Source organism: Nanorana parkeri, unplaced genomic scaffold, assembly GCF_000935625.1.
Source record: "Nanorana parkeri isolate BGI_ZX_2015 unplaced genomic scaffold, ASM93562v1 scaffold21, whole genome shotgun sequence".
Lineage (NCBI taxonomy): Eukaryota > Metazoa > Chordata > Amphibia > Anura > Dicroglossidae > Nanorana > Nanorana parkeri.
In genome coordinates, this window is record NW_017306289.1 from 2,662,020 (window position 1) to 2,678,305 (window position 16,286).

The following is a 16,286-nucleotide window of genomic DNA, read 5'->3' on the forward strand; positions in this document are numbered from 1 at the left end:
GATCCTCCAGCACTGACTGGGAAGGCTTAGCTGGCTCTGCCTCTAGATAGGCAGAGCCTGCTGTCAATCAGCCAGCAGGGTGGATGTCGACAGTATTGGCTACGACACTTTCAGCATATAGCGGGCAATAGCCTGCTATACAGTGTACTGAGTTTTGGGTCACGGGAGGAGGTTAGTATATGTCCTCTTGTGACCCTAAAGAGAACTATGGGGAAAAAAAGGTTACCCCATAGTTCTCTTTTTAATACAAAATTCCTCAAACATTGCTGGAAAATGTGAAGAAAACATCTTTATAAATAGTCCATACATGTGCCTGATAAAAAGTCTATAAGAAACAATCTCCAGTATCCAGGGGGTTGTAGACCTTGTCTGTGTGTGCCTCTGTAATTTTAAAGACCATTGGTGTTTGACAATTTATTTTCTTATACATGCATTTCTGTACTGTATTCCGTGAATATACTCTAGTAACACAGAGGTAACAGTAACAGCGCAATAGTATTGTGGCACTTGCTCTACCCATGTTGTCTTCTTCTCAGCCTCCTCAACTGCAAGTCATAAAAAAGATATGTGTGGGCCAGATAGATAAATGCTGGTCTCTTAGTGATTAGCCACCTGTACTGAATGCTTTTGAGCTATATCATGTGTATCTACATGAGGCAAGCATGAGAAACAGTTGGAGAAGTTGAGAAGAAGGTGAGTGCACAGTTGGTATGTTGTCATGCATACACTGTTTAACCCCAAATTTAGAGGATTTATACCACTAATACTAAGAAGTGAATATATACAGTATATAACTAATGTGAAAATTAGCAAAAGCTGGGGTACTGAGGTTGCCTACCAATGCTCTAGACCATTGGCAATCAGGGCCTGAATTGATTGTACTAGATTAGTTATATATATATATATACACACGGGGAAGGAGGGTTCTAGTCACAATGATTTTAGTAATATATAAATCTCTAATGGTGGGTCTCCTATAATATATCATATATTAATGACCACATGTCCCCTTTAAAGGAGATCCCAACATCATTCCAATAATGCAACTATAATTTGATATAAAATTAATGCAATTTATTAAACATATCTAACAACACATTTAAAAGACATATAAAATACTATATTGCACACTCTATTCACTCGGCTATCCGTAAATAAAGTAAAACTTTGTAAATGGACATCAAATGTCCGAAACTGCTAAAGGTAAAGCAATGTGTGTAAACAAATTTAATCCACAGATACCCAGTATCCAATCCTCAATATATGATCCGGAAAGTCCTCAATTTTCAGAGAGGTCAAAAACAAATCCGTGTGTGTCATATACACGAGCCAAACAGACATCTAAAGGCTAAGTTCCAATCAGTATCAGTGTGAAAATGTGGACTCAATGGCTAATGTGCTCCAGATCATGTGTAACATCTGACACCATCTATGTCCATAGAAGTATTTCTGCAGGTAAATTCAAATTGGTGTATGGCCGTACATAAACTTCAAGTATACGTATACTTATCTAGCCTGCAAGTGTCGTCAATACAATCAGCGGATCCAGAGGACGTCTTGTAATCAGCAAGTGTCCGTAATGTAACCCATAGTATCATATTTGGATCACTGTGGATATGTAGCAGATTCGAACAAGATGTCCATGAGCCGAGGAAAAGGGCTTTAAAGGGGACATGTGGTCATTGATACAAGATTAGTTACATTTAGGGCTGCAACAACTAATCAACATAATCGATTATAATCGATTATTGAAAAAGTTGTCAACTTTTTCAATAATCGATTAATCGGCTTCCAATCAGTTGGCCCTGTTTACGGCTCCACACGCTGTGCCCCGCACCTCCTCCCCACCTCACGCTCGCCCCTGCCAGACCCGCTCGCATGCACGCTCCACATGCCGCATTAATGTAAACCCTTTACCCTGCTTGTCATCAGTGCAGTGAGGGATGTCTTCTATCTTCGACTTCCATTGTTAAATGATGCAGAGCCATAATGAAAGTATAGGATGGAGATCTCTCACTCCACCAGGTGAGTGGCACACTTTTAACAGGTCTGGATAAGGGTAACTGTTTACAGTGACAATGTCAGTTAAGGTAACTAATGTAGCACAGTTGAGTCCTAGTTACTGTTGGTCTAGCAGTCTGATGGAACAATAACACAATTTTCAAATGTATGTACAGTTCTTTACATGAATTAATGGTAGTTTTTACTGATCTGTATTCAACTTGCTGCTATATGAAGATACAACACACCTTCAGATTAAAGAGAAACTTTACCCATATTTTCAAAATAACAACAAAGGCACCTTTAGAAATGTTTAGTAATGGAAATCTATAAACAGATACTTATAGATAATTGCCGGCTTTTTATTCTTTCCATACCTTATTTTTATTTTTCTCTCCATTCTTCTGCCATTTTTACTAAAGGCAAATAAATTAATCTTCCTTTACTTCCTGGAAACACTGGCATGTGACTAGGACATGTGACCATGCACATTATCTCAGGAGAGGAAAATTCCTTTCCTGATCCTGTGAGATTGCAGATGAGATTTCCCAGCAATACACTGCTGACGTAACCTTTCCAGAATGCAACACTTGGGCACATTACATCAACCAGGAAGTAAAAAACAAGACATTGTAAGTAAATGTAAGTATATACATTTGTTTAACTAATGAATATAAGATGATTTCATATCAGCTTGCAGAGCTGAATTCTAATGTGATTTTAGCCAAAAGAAGGTAAAGGTCCACTTTAAGGATTTAAGAATATAGCAAGAAGCATCTTGCCTCTCGTACCTCAAGACCTGCACTGGGTGATAGGAGGAGGGTGGGGGTATTTAGGAAGATTTAAAATGAGTTGTAACCAACTTGTAGGGTTTTATGTGCAAAGTCAAGGTCACATTCCCTTGACACATCCCCTGACAACCCTACATATATCAATAGTGCCAGGGAACAGCATATTGCCCCACCAAGATATGTATGCGATTGGGCTGGTGTCAGTAAGGGGTACTTTATGTAAACCACTTGGAAGTATGTGGTTTTCTGCATACATTTTCCAAAAAATGTGGTCTGATCCTCATCTAACTCACAACAATAGAAAAACACAACCTGCTTAAGCTGATAACACACAAACAATTCTAATTTCTAGTGTCTTTATTGAACACACTTGTGAAACATTTACAGTGCTGGAGAAAAAAGTAAGTGAACCCATAGACTACCGTATTTTGCGGTCTATAAGACGCTCCGGACGATAGGACGCATGGCTTCTGTGACAGAAATTCACAGAAGCTGCAGTTAGTGACTGCTGAGACAGGTGGCGCTGTCTCAGTAATCACACAGAGCAGACGAAGAACGCCGTTCTTCGTCTGCTCAATGGGCTCTATGGTGAGCTCCTATGGGGGATCGTGACGGGTCACAGTCCCGCAGAGGAACGGGGGACCCAGAAAACCTCGGCAGGGGGCGGACACTATCGCCGATGCCGCCGCCGCTCGATTTAATACAAGGGATCTACTTAGATCGCTTGTATTAAACGAACCGTGGCTCCCACTGTACATTCAGCTCTGCTTGTCAGGAGCAGGGCTGAATGTACAAAAAGAAACTACTCGCCCGGCGCCCGAAACTGCATGTCCCGGGTGTCGGGCGATAGGTATTCGCTCCATAAGACGCAGGCACATTTTCCCCCTCCTTTTGGGGGAAAAAAAGTGCGTCTTATGGAGCGAAAAATACGGTAATTATTTCAACTGGAGTCTACTTAACTACTTCCTCCGCCGGGTGTTCATAAATGGCCGGACGGGAGCCTTCTAGATGCGGGTGGGTGTCTTAAAATGTCCTTCCCTTCCCTGCAGTGGGAAAACTGCCTAAAATGTAAACAGCCAGCGATGGCTGTTTATATACCAGCATTTTGGCATCTGTAGAGACATCTGATCGCTTGTATTTTGCATGTGGGTGTACGCCCGCTGCCACCGCCGGTCCCGGGCTCGGCAGTGCCCGGTTGCCCTGTGATCGGAGATCAGAGGGAGAGCAGAACACAATCTCCCTCTGATCTCCCCGCCGGTCTCCGAATGCAGGAAGTGATGTATATTACATCACTTCTGCATCACTTCCGCATTCAGCTGTCATTCCGAGCTACTGAAGCCGCAGAGAAGCTGGTAAAGCAGATCTCTGCTTCATCCGTTTCTCTGGGGTCCATAGGTGACATTGGGGTTCTTGGAGACCCCTGATGTCTCCATAAAGGGTACTTGCCACGTAATTTGGCTATCACATAGGGGGCTTCTTAGTCTTCTATGTGATAGCAATAAAATTAAGTGTAAAAAATATATATATATTTTAAAAAAATGAAAGAAGCATAAAAAAAATCACATATCAAAAAATTTAAAAAAACACACAAAAAATTTAAAAGTCGCCTGCCCCCACATACACACGCAAACATGCGTTGGGTGCGCCTTTGTGCGAAAACGACAATTGCACCCAATGTGCCGCACACTTTACATATCATCGTGCACGTCGGAGCATGAGTAATAATTCTAGAGCTGTCAATCACTATTAACACTAAACTGATGAGTGGTAAAAGCTTTTAAAATGTTGCCTATGGCCAATTTTGGGTATGGTAGTTTTTTGCGATGTCGCGGGGGCACGCAATTTTAAGGCTTGACATGTTTCGTGTCTATTTACCCGACGTGACCCCGTCTTTTATATTTTACCAAAAATCTGGGGTAATAATACATTTTTATTACATAACGTAGGGAAAACAGTTTTTATCAAAATGTTCTGTACTTTTTTCGTTGTATAGTAAAAAATAAAAACCCCCAGTGGTGATTAAATAACACCAAAAGAAAGCTCTATGTGTCCCCCCCCAAAAAAAAAAATATAATTCATTTCAGTACAGCGTTGCATGACTGAAAAAATTCTAGTCTGAAAGGCAATGTGTTCAGTAAGCTTTTAGAAAGCATTTGCAGAGCTATCAGCCATCTGAAACTGAAGAGTATCAACTCTATAAATAAAGGTATACCATCATATGTTCATAGGAGACAACACTTTCACACTTAATTTGTCAGCACATCTCCTTACACCCCACCACCCCCAAGTCTCCTATGTATCCAGTTTTACTTCATGTCAGGCTGTGTATGCTAAACAGAATTATTGATTTGGCATATGGTGTTATTTCATATCAGTGTAGATTCTTGTGTAAAACAAAAAACCAATGTACTTTCTAAATATGTCTTTATATACATCTTTTTTTCCTAAGGGAAAAGTTTAAGCAAGGCCATGAAGATTAATTAGCATTGCGATCTAAAGTTACTTTATAAACTTGGTAATTTTATTTCATTTTAAATCAATATCTGAAATCCATGTCTTTTTTATGAAACAATATGAATCAGCATGTAATCCACATTGCTTTTTAATGATCAAATTCATGAAATTACTGCCCACGTTATAAATTCAGTTTTACAACAGGCTGCATTCTAAATTAGTCATTATATCAACACTGTGTAAGAGGCCTTTATATTTACAGCTAAATTCCCATTTTTACGTTACACATAAACAAACTTTAAATTGGCCTTAAAAAGTGAATGTGTTATGGATGGGGCTCTTATATTTCTCTTCTCTTTTTAATATCCACAGAAAGTAAACTGCGTCTTCATCCCGGGGAATAATAGCTCATTCTGCTGATTCTTTATTGTTGTTTACCAAAGAAATTTCCCTCTAAAATTACACAAGAAATGTCTTGTTCCTCCCAGGCATTGTGTTTTACAGAGATATAGTACACCTACACATATGTCATTTCAAATGGCCTAGCTTTAGTATGGCTTCTACTATGCAATTCATATTTTTTCAAATATTAAATGTTTTAAAAATCAAATGACATTCTATCATTTCAATTCCAAAAGAAAGGCTAGCAAAGTAAGTGATAATCACATCACATAATTAAATTGCTCTCTGAGACGTTGACTGGACAGGAGAAACATCTTTTCAGGAATACTGCTATATTTAAAGTATGCCCCCAAAATACACTATGGGGTCGATTTACTAAAGACAAATAGGCTGTTCACTTTGCCACTGAATTTGCACTTTGCAGGGGATGTTTTCCCTTAGCCTAGATAATGAAATAAAGCTCAGTTGATTGTCGTCATCAATCATGTGCAATCAAAAATATTGTTGTTGGGGGTTTTTTCCTTTCCCCTGAACATGATTGGGTATACTTTGCAAAGTGAAATTTCACCAAGCTGAGGGAACATTCCCTGCAAAGGGAAAATTCCCCTGCAAAGTGAAAATCCCCTGCAAAGTGAACAGCCTATTTGCCTATAGTAAATCAACCTATAGGATCTATAGTAGATCAAGTAAATCAAGTTCAGGGGGGACACTGCTGGAGCACGACTCATCCTATATCCGCAGGGGGAGTGAGTGCTCCGGCGAGGATGGGAGCAGGATGGAGGGTCAGGAGAGGCAGAGTGTCTGAGTTTGTTTATGTAAAGGCCAGTAAAGGATTCTAAAGTCCAAAATAAGAAATAGTTGGGTAGACATTTTAATGTTGTGTCTTCTTTTGACCAAGCTCTACCTACAAGGTATAGTAGAACTCTATTATTGAAATTCAAATAGTATTTTGTGTATGGCTTATCAATGCTTATTTTCCTACACAGTGGTAAGTGCCAGTTATTTGCAACTGTAATCACTGCATTACAGGAAATATATAGCAATATAGAAAACACATTTTTTCTTGATAACAGTCTCCTGTAATTGCAACATTTAGACTGGGAGTAGGAGGACAAGATAGGAGTTGTTTGGGTTCGACTGAACTGCACATGCACTGAGAGAGCCCAGTAATGACTCATCAGTGTGTTGTTGCTTCTTCATTGCCCAAACTGCAGGCTGGAGGTAGTTGTTGACCAAGCTTTAAAGGAGAACTATGGGGTTAAGGCTTTTCCCCATGGTTCTCCTTAGGGTAACGGGAGGACACAATCTAGCGTCCTCCCGTCACCCTAGGCTCAGTATACCGCGAGCTGTAGCTCGCGGTATACTGAGACGCCGCAGTATACCGCGAGCTGCTGCTCGTGGTATACTGAGACACCGCAGCTGAAGCGGATCCCGACAATTGTGCCGGGATCCGCCCAGCTGCGTGAATGACAGCTGGCTCTGCCTATCTAGAGGCAAAGCCAGCTGTACCCGCCCCTTCCCGCGTCCGTTCCGCAAGTCAGCGCTGGCGGATCGGAGGGGGGAATCCAGCCCCTCCCCTGTCACGGCAGAGAGTCGTGACCGGATCGAGAGGTGAGCGAACGCCGGTATGTGTTCGCTCACCTCCCGATCTACTGGGCCGACCTGTGACAGTCTCATTGTCAAAGGTTGGCTAGAACTATGAGGTGAGTGAAAAGCACTCACCTCATAGTTCTCCTTTAATGGTGCTACAGTGGAGGTCAATTACCTGTCTGTGCTGTCTGCATCCACTGACTCACTAAAAAGAATTACACATTCTTTGGCAGCCAGATAGTGCTTGCCATAATCTCAAAGTTAAACAATATACTATATGCTTTAACTCTTTTTAAGATTTGCAAACATGAATCCTTATAATATATATTACATAGATTAAATTATGGATTCACATACTTTAGTTTGTTCCCGTCATTCATCAGTGATGCATACTATGCTTTTATACATGAAGAGGTCAGTACTATGTTGTGTAGCCATTTTTATTGTTTCAATGGCCACTAACGCTTGTTGAAAGATCCTAGTCAACTTTTATCAGCTGCATAGTTGTTTAAATTATATGTCAGCTATATTATGGTGGACGTGGAGGTGATTTCTTTCCATTTGTAATAATCCTTACAACTAATCAATATGCTTTACACATTTTACGTTATTGCTCTTCAGCTAGCATTCTTGACATATCAGGGACTAAATGATGGACTATTTATAGGTAACAGTCCCTATGGCCTACATGGGTGGCACCATAAAAAAGTTCTGATACATTCAAAGTATAAGACGTAGAAACACATTCAAAGTTCTAGTAACATCAGTGTTTCTACGTCTTGCTTTGCCCATAAAAGCTGACTGACGGCATAATACCTACCTGTGTCATGCCTACTGAGCATATCTATTGCCAGTTAGTATATCACATGGCACTAACTTCAGCCTCTTCCTTCCCTCCTTCTAGGCTACATTTTCTGATATCTGATGTCAGCACTGTGTCTGGCTGGTACCCGTTAGACCTGCCTTTCATCGATTGCTCTGTCCCCACTACAAATCGGGAGGCAATAAGAGTGGTTCCTGGTCATGTGATCACCATGTCAGCTATGACACTATGACATAGTGATCACATGCAGGCTGGAGGCTTCATTCACAAAAAAGACTTTAGCCTACCATTAGCAGGGGGCATGTGTTTAATAATAAAATGTCAGATACAATCACAGTATTATAGAAAATACATATATGAATTAAACATTTTAAAATGTACTTTTTACATTGTTGTGCATTCTGCCAATAAGGGCAGGGCTTTTATTAAAACAGTATACTAAATAAAAGCCCTATACGCCCTTGAAAAAAACTATAACAGTTATTTAGGTATGCAAACTAGTCATAGAGCTACGGCCAAGGAAGTTAAATAATGTATGCTGACGCTGCTAAAATTGGCCTGGGCATTTAGGCTTTAATGACCCTTGGTCTCGAAAAGGTCAAAGACTTTTACAGGGCAAACTAGAGTCAACCTCTTCTGAATCCCTGGTGTACACAGTCCTTTCTCTTTAGCTATTTAAAGTGACACTAAACTCATTGAGAATTTAATGAAAGAGCAACACTGTTTAACAAGCCTATAGTGTTAACAAGGCATTCGGCAGGCATTTTCAAGGCATTAGGGAGGCATCAAAAACGCTTGCAAAATGCCCTACAAGTATGGGAGTGTGTTTAAAGGGTAAAGTGATGAAGTAAAGCGAAGTGACCAGAAGTGGCCACACTTCTATTTTTTGAATGAGTCAAATCTGGGTGTTGCTCTACTGCTTGAATTAGCCATGCAACATTTATTTCTGACATATTTCAGACTAGAAGCTGTCCTGTTTTGTTGGGAAAACGCTAGCTTTGACATTCACATTCACAAAATGCTGGCTGTGTGCAGACAGGAAGTGGCATCAGCACCTGCTCTGTCCACTCACTCACTCTATGATTCCCAAGTGATTTCTGGGATTGCAAAACCTCCTATGCCTCTCCTACAACACCTGTGCAACACTTCTTAAATGCCGAAAAATGCTTTTTGACTGTGCGTAAATGCTTCTCTAATGCCTGATTTTAACACATGTGTAAAAGGCCTCTAAATGTGAGACTGTAGTCCATCACAGGGTTGAGCTTGGAAAACTGGAGCAGACAGAATTTGGAGCAATTACCCATAGTAACCAATCAGCTTCTCTCTTCAGTATGTTCAGTTAAGCTTTGAAAATGAAAGACAGAAGCTGATTGGTTACTATGCACAGCTGCTCCAGATTTTGTCTGCTCCAGTATTGATACATTCCCCTCATTGCATCTTTTCAAAGGTCCTCTAGAAGAGAAGCCTATAAAAAAAAAGTATGTTTAAAAATAATAAACATAAAATAGGTAGATCAGGGCTTGATCTAGGTTAGTGTCAGCTTTAGCGTCAGTGTGTTTTAGATAAGATTTAAAAAAAAAAGGTTTTATATTCAGTGTCGGTGTCAGTGCCAGTGATAGTATAAGTGTCTGTGTTTTAAGTAGAAAAAAAAAAGAAAAAACAAAGTGTGCATTATTTGGGCCCTGCTATAGGTACAAACAACAAATAATACACACATATGAGGTACCCCCATGAACATCTGGAATAGAAGAACTTATTTTGGGTTGTTTTTTGGTGGTGGGTCATGTTAATAAGCAAGAGATAGTTACAGCTAAAGCTTAAAAATGTTTTTGCTTTTTTGGGCCAATTTTACTGTAATAATAAAAAAATCAGGAACTAGTCATTAACATTTACGACCAAATGAAGGCCCAATTTGTCCATAAAAAAATATCACCTGGATACACAAAGTTGTTGCAAAGATATGTACAGTTTTAATAACACATGCCAAAGATGCAAAACTGGGTACAGGCATTAAGGTCTGTTTTACCTTCACCTTTTAAGGGTTTAAGGACTCGTTAGTTGCAATATGCCACATATTACCTTTTTGTTCTTAGGGTTTAGGTGCCCTTTAAGCATACTCTTGATATATACTGAACTGTAAATTCACTGACATCACATTTGCTGTGTTATAAATGTGGTGAACACTGGCAGTGAATGTTTATGGATTCACCAAAGCTTTATAAATATTCCCCAAAGTCTCATAAAAAATATGTCTTAACGTATTAAAAACATTGCCAGCATAAATACTGTACATAGTTTTAGGTGTGTTTTTGTAGGCTTTAGTGTCAACTATTTTTGTTTGTTACCAGAGGCATCTACCGCAAACGAACATATCTGTTCGCATTTTTTCACTTGTACTCCCAGTTCCTTTGCAATGAGACACATCAGACTAGATCAAATGGATGCATATCAGCAAACTCAGAACATCTGCCAACTACCTATGTACAACATATGCAATGAAATATAAATAAGGAAAAAAAGATTCTTACTTGGACTGTTAAATCCCATGCCACTGTGATCATTATCCTGCAATGGGAAAAAGAAACACATTTTCTTAGTATACAAATATATATAATTTTCTCATTTATGTGCCCAGTATGCAATGCTGATATTCACTGCATGCTTCTGTTCTATATTCATTCTTTATTCATAAATGCCATATGTTATATCAAACTGAAATTTCACTCTAGCATTAGTGGTAATAAACTAACACACTTAACACCCCTAACTTGGAATATCAATAACATAGCAATATTTATCCCTTCCAGGACCTTTAAATCTTCTCAATATAGGACATCTGCAATTCAATTCTTTAATGTTTCATAGGTACTGAAAATATATTGGGTATGTTTATGTGCAGCGTTCTGAAATTATAGCATAAAACATTTATTTCAGAAGTTAAACCACTAAAAGAAAGTTATTATGTGTGCATTGTTAACATTTTAACAGAAAACTTCCTTTAGTTGTTAATAGGCATCAGAAAAAGTAACAACAGTGCTTGAATGATGAAGACCTTCAAACTAACATAAAACTCAATATAAAGATAACTTATAAAGTGCAATACAAACAACACAAAAGATTTAGGTTTTAGTACAAAAATCCTAGTACAAAAATAATACAAAAAAGTCCTATAAAGCTCCAAGGCTTGGCTCACACCTTTACATTTTAGGCAGCATTCACACTTGTCAATTTTTTGGCACATCTGTGTCCCATTAAAATGTACACATGAAAATGCCAGCTGATGTCTGTTCATGCGTGTTGCAAAAACTTTGCATTGCACATCAATATGACGTTGACGTACACTGACATGCATTACAACCTTTCGTATGTTTCCATTGATTTCAATAGAAACGTGCTTTTAATTGACAAGTGTGAATGCATCATTAAATCATGTCTTGATTAGCTGAAGTGCGCTAAAAATATAGCAATATGCACAAACATAAATCTGCACCTCTAAACACACAATAATGCAGCAAAAAGAACATCAAAATGAGCACTAAAGATGTGTGAATACTGCCTAACAGTAAGTACTACAGCTACTGATGTAACTGAAAAAGAAATGTAATTCATGTATATAATTCAATTTCATGTCAGGTTGCATGTCACATACATGCCTCTTGTTTCAAGATAATTGCTAATTAGAACTTGTGATTCAGTTAGTTTCTGTTAAGTTTGTAACTAAACCTATTGGTAAAACCACAGGCTACAAGGTCCATTTAGACCACCAAACCAGGGCTAACAACCAATTACTCTGTAAATATTCAACTATTGTTTTTTTGTCTTTTTTTGTCTTGCTTTTGCATTCCATATGTATATATGCCCTGCCTTTCCACTCATTAAACATAACAGCTTGTTCAATGGCACCCCTGGTCCCTGAGCGCAGTCTGTTGTCAACTATAAGAAATACTTTATTGATTATAGATTGGACTTATAAGATCAGTGCTAATTGCTGAATGCCACATTTTCAAGACCTAACCATTGACAGGACAAGATGCACATAAATATCTACCAACATTCACAGGTAACTTGTAGTGAAAGACGCATTCAAGCTGTCTTTACGTCAGCATTTCAGTTTTACTACCTTGTGAGTCTCTGAAGTGTCACAAGCCTTCAGACTGCATGCTTGTTATAGTGACTCCGTAGCCACTAACAACATAAGTTGTGTTAGACAGCCCATTTGAAAGTTATGAGCCAATCTGTAGGTTCTTGCTTCAGGAATCCCCAGCCGCAGCTAAAAACCCTGTTCACATAGGCACTTGTCCATTCTGATCAGCAGGACATCCATGCACAGATGCCCTGCTGATCGGAACGGATGTCACATTTGTGGCATCCATGTCTGTTCAGTTTTTCAAAAACTGAACTAACAGACCTATGTTAGTTCTATGGACAGTCGGATGTAATTGGACATGCGTCCATTTACATCCAATTAACTCTGATCTGTCATGATCAGGTTCACCAAAACAGAACTTTGTTCCTTGTTTTTTCCAGACCTAAATGGACACATGTCCGTTTACATTTGGCTGCCTATAGAAATACATTGGGCTTCTGATAAGATCCACATCAAAAAACAGTCAGATCTGATTGGACTGCCTGTGTAAATGGGACCTTGTCTGTTTAATCACGGTAGTGGTTAGGCAAAAGTGCCAACCACTACGCCACTCTGCTGCATGGAAAGCAGTCTGGGTGGGGCGCCGAGGGGATATGGGAATGTGGGAAGGGCTGGACGATGCACGGGCTATTGTCGTCCTTCGCTCATCCTCAGAAATCAACCAGTCCACAAGCATGATGGTACAAGGCCGTAACACACAACACACATGCACAAATGAACTAATCAAAGCTGTCACCACCCACAACTTAAAGGCTTGTGGGAAACCTTGTCCTAGACACTCCTAGTCCGTACACTCTGCACTCAAGCAGACTGGCACACAGGCTCCACAGACCACATAAACTGCTCTCAGTAGCAGGTACAGGTTAGCTAAATCAGGTATAATTACCTCAAGTGACTACCTCCACCCACAGTCTCCTGCACTACCATTGGTCACCACTGGAGGGAGACTCACCCAACTCAAGCTGGCTGGGCACACAGGCAGGTGCAAATCTTGCATACAATCTAGTGTACAGTACTGTAATGGTTGTGTGGCATCCTAAGTGGTTTCCTCACACCCACTAAGATTCCCCAAGCTATCGTCCTAGCTAGAACCTTGGCGTACCACTTCTTTCACTCCACACACACACACATCCCCCAGACACAGAGCTCTGCCTGGCAATGACTTACAACCAAGCTTCTAGGCTTATAAAAATATACATTGAAATTAGGTAAATATATTTATTTATAAAAGATAGTTACAAAAAGGTTACAAAAATAGAAGTTAATAAATGAGACATACATACAAGCAAACAATATTAAAATAAAAAGGGATAAACTTACAGAGATAATGATTAATGCTGCTTCCGGGGGGATGGAAAAATGTGGACACCCCTATGTCAATTGACCCCTTGAATGTCACTTATCACTCTGTATTTCACTTAGAGTATGCTAGAATTTATTTGTAAAAGAAGAAAAGCTTACTGAAAATAGGAGCTGCTGATTCTGGCTTTAATTTGAGATCCTATTTATATTGGCTTCGTAACCAATCCTTACAATACCAGCTTACCTAAGCACAATTCATTGTAACTACAAATAAAGCAATATTAACACAGTCAAATACCTGCATCAGTACTGTAGGGCATCGTTAAATTGAACTGCTGCTTGGTAAAAGACTTAATGATGGATTTCATAGAAGTAAATTAGAAAAAATGCTTTTGGCATTTATAGTCCAATTTAAAATATATTCATAAAAAGTGCCATAATTCAGTAAGGTCTGTTTGATTAAAAGATCAGACTTGAAATCACTGAAACATTAGTGAAGCAGTAGCTCTCATTGTAAATGTTAAGGCCTTATAGTAAAGTTCAGTGAGAGATCATCAGTAAAATCTATCTTGATTCATAAAAATGGACACAACTGAGAACATAGCACTTCACTATTAAAGAGATCTAAGTTATATACTGTGAAATGCATGGAACTGTGCATTCTTTACATTTACTCAAGTCAACCATAAGACAATGATACTCAATACAATATTGCCCATGGCGATGATAAAACTAGATAACCAATCTTAGTAGATCTCAGGGGAGTTATCCAAGATGTATGCAACAAGTTTCTCCATAGAGTAGTGCAAAGTGATGGGCTTAATAATCCCCTCATGTCAACCAATCATATACTTAAACCTTTCATTAGATGACAAAAATAAAAGTCTACAAATTCAGATGGAGGCTCTCTTGGATTAAAAGCGTTCCTCTACATTGGCAATCAGTGCAGTGCCCCTTACATTGGTGATCATAGGTAAAGTACCCATTGACGGTCCACTGTTAAGTTCCCCTCTACATTGATGTTACATGATAAAGGGTCCCCTTACAGTGGTGGGTAGTGGCAGGAAGCTCAGAATCTTTTGTGTCAGTGGTTGTTTTACTAAACGCTTGCTTGTCTCAAGCTACTTGCTGTGCTGAAATGATACATTCCATTGCCAGAACTAAACTCACTGTTGGTCATCATATCAGTTCATGTACAGTTACTGTATAGTTCTGGTGTGGACCTGCATAGTTGACCACCAATATAACATTGGCATTTACACTGACCACCAATGTAATGGGGTCTGCTACACTATATGTGCCATGCTGTATGTTACATATTCTAAACCAATGCACTCTGTATGCTGTGCTGTGTGTTACCTATTCCCAACTTCTGCATCCTATACAATATGTACAACCAGCTGTATGTTACATACTCCAGACTGCTGCACTCTACAACAGGCTAAACATAGCATATCTCAGGTGAATGCAGACTATGCTGTTAATCACATATTCTGGACTAATGTGCTGTAAACACAGTGATGCACATTACATAATCTAGATGGCAGGAATCCGGTACTCATGTTACATCATATACTGCAGACCACACTGTGTATGTCACATGGAGTGGACGAATGCACTCTATAAGTGTTTCTTATGGTACATTTTCTGCTGCAATTTATATGGTGTGCTGTTTATTTTATATTTTGGACCACTAAGTTAGTATGCTTTGATGTACATTATGTACCAAACTGTTGCATTTTGTACACTGTGCTATGCATTATATTACCCAGACTGTTGAATGCCGTAGATTGTGTTGTACATTCAAACCACTAGGAATTTTCCTATGAAAGCAGAATTTCATGCTGTTCAACAAATAAGCACAATTTTTCTAGTAGGTAATAAGTTTGCATGTATAAATGTTTGCAGGAATATTATTTATTTATAAAATCAGAAAAAAAAGTGTCAAAACTTTCAATAGAAATCTGTGGACCTACAATAAAGTATTACTGTACTTTAAAATATATTATATTGAAGAAAAAATGAATTGGCAATAATAAACACTAATATTGCAACCATCTCTATTCACTAACAACCTTTGTATTGCTGTGTACAGTACGTAAACTGTGATGATCCATGAAACGCCTAATGATTGCTGCTAATGATCTAAGTTGCAAGCCTTGTATTGTGTTATAAATATTGTAACTGTTTATTTCCTGGCTAAGCTAATGTCAAAACCCCCAGTCAATAGGCACATAAGGAAGAACTGGAGATCAATAGAAGGACTAATTTAACACAATTACAAAGTAATATGTACCACCTAGGGACTAAACGGATACCTTTGTAATATGTTAGCCCTGATGAGTTTCCTAGCAACAGAGATAGAAAATTAATATTGTTCTTCTCATCTTTCTTGTTATGTATAGATATAAGCTACCCACTGAGGACTACAGGTGAGATAATGAGGGTAAGGATTACTGGCAAACTATACAGCTCACTTTTGTCAAGCAATCACATGCCGCTCTGAACCCTTGAGAACAATGGGTTTAATTTAATGGCTTCTAATTCTTGAGAAGCAAACTCCTAACTGCATGATCTCAGCCTTGTAGGAGTCCACTGTTTGTCTCTATAATATTTCATGTTCATAGATTGACACAGCTGAGCTGTACATAACCTATTTCAGATGAGCCCTCTTTTTTTTATGTCATCCAGTGTAAAAATAATCATAATGCAAGAAAATACAAGAAATTCCTTTTTGTATGTTTTCTTTAACCATTTAAAAAACAGTATATATATA

The 16,286-nt window shown here is 38.8% G+C and overlaps 1 protein-coding gene across 1 annotated transcript in view; it reads right to left on the minus strand.

Annotated features, from left to right (window-relative positions):
* Window positions 1-16,286, minus strand: part of LOC108792180 (AF4/FMR2 family member 3-like) — a 146,478-nt gene that overhangs the window by 54,796 nt on the left and 75,396 nt on the right. Inside the window, exon 4 of the mRNA XM_018562896.1 lies at window positions 10,590-10,626. Coding sequence (XP_018418398.1) covers window positions 10,590-10,626 — 37 coding nt within the window. The remainder of the gene's footprint in view (window positions 1-10,589; window positions 10,627-16,286) is intronic.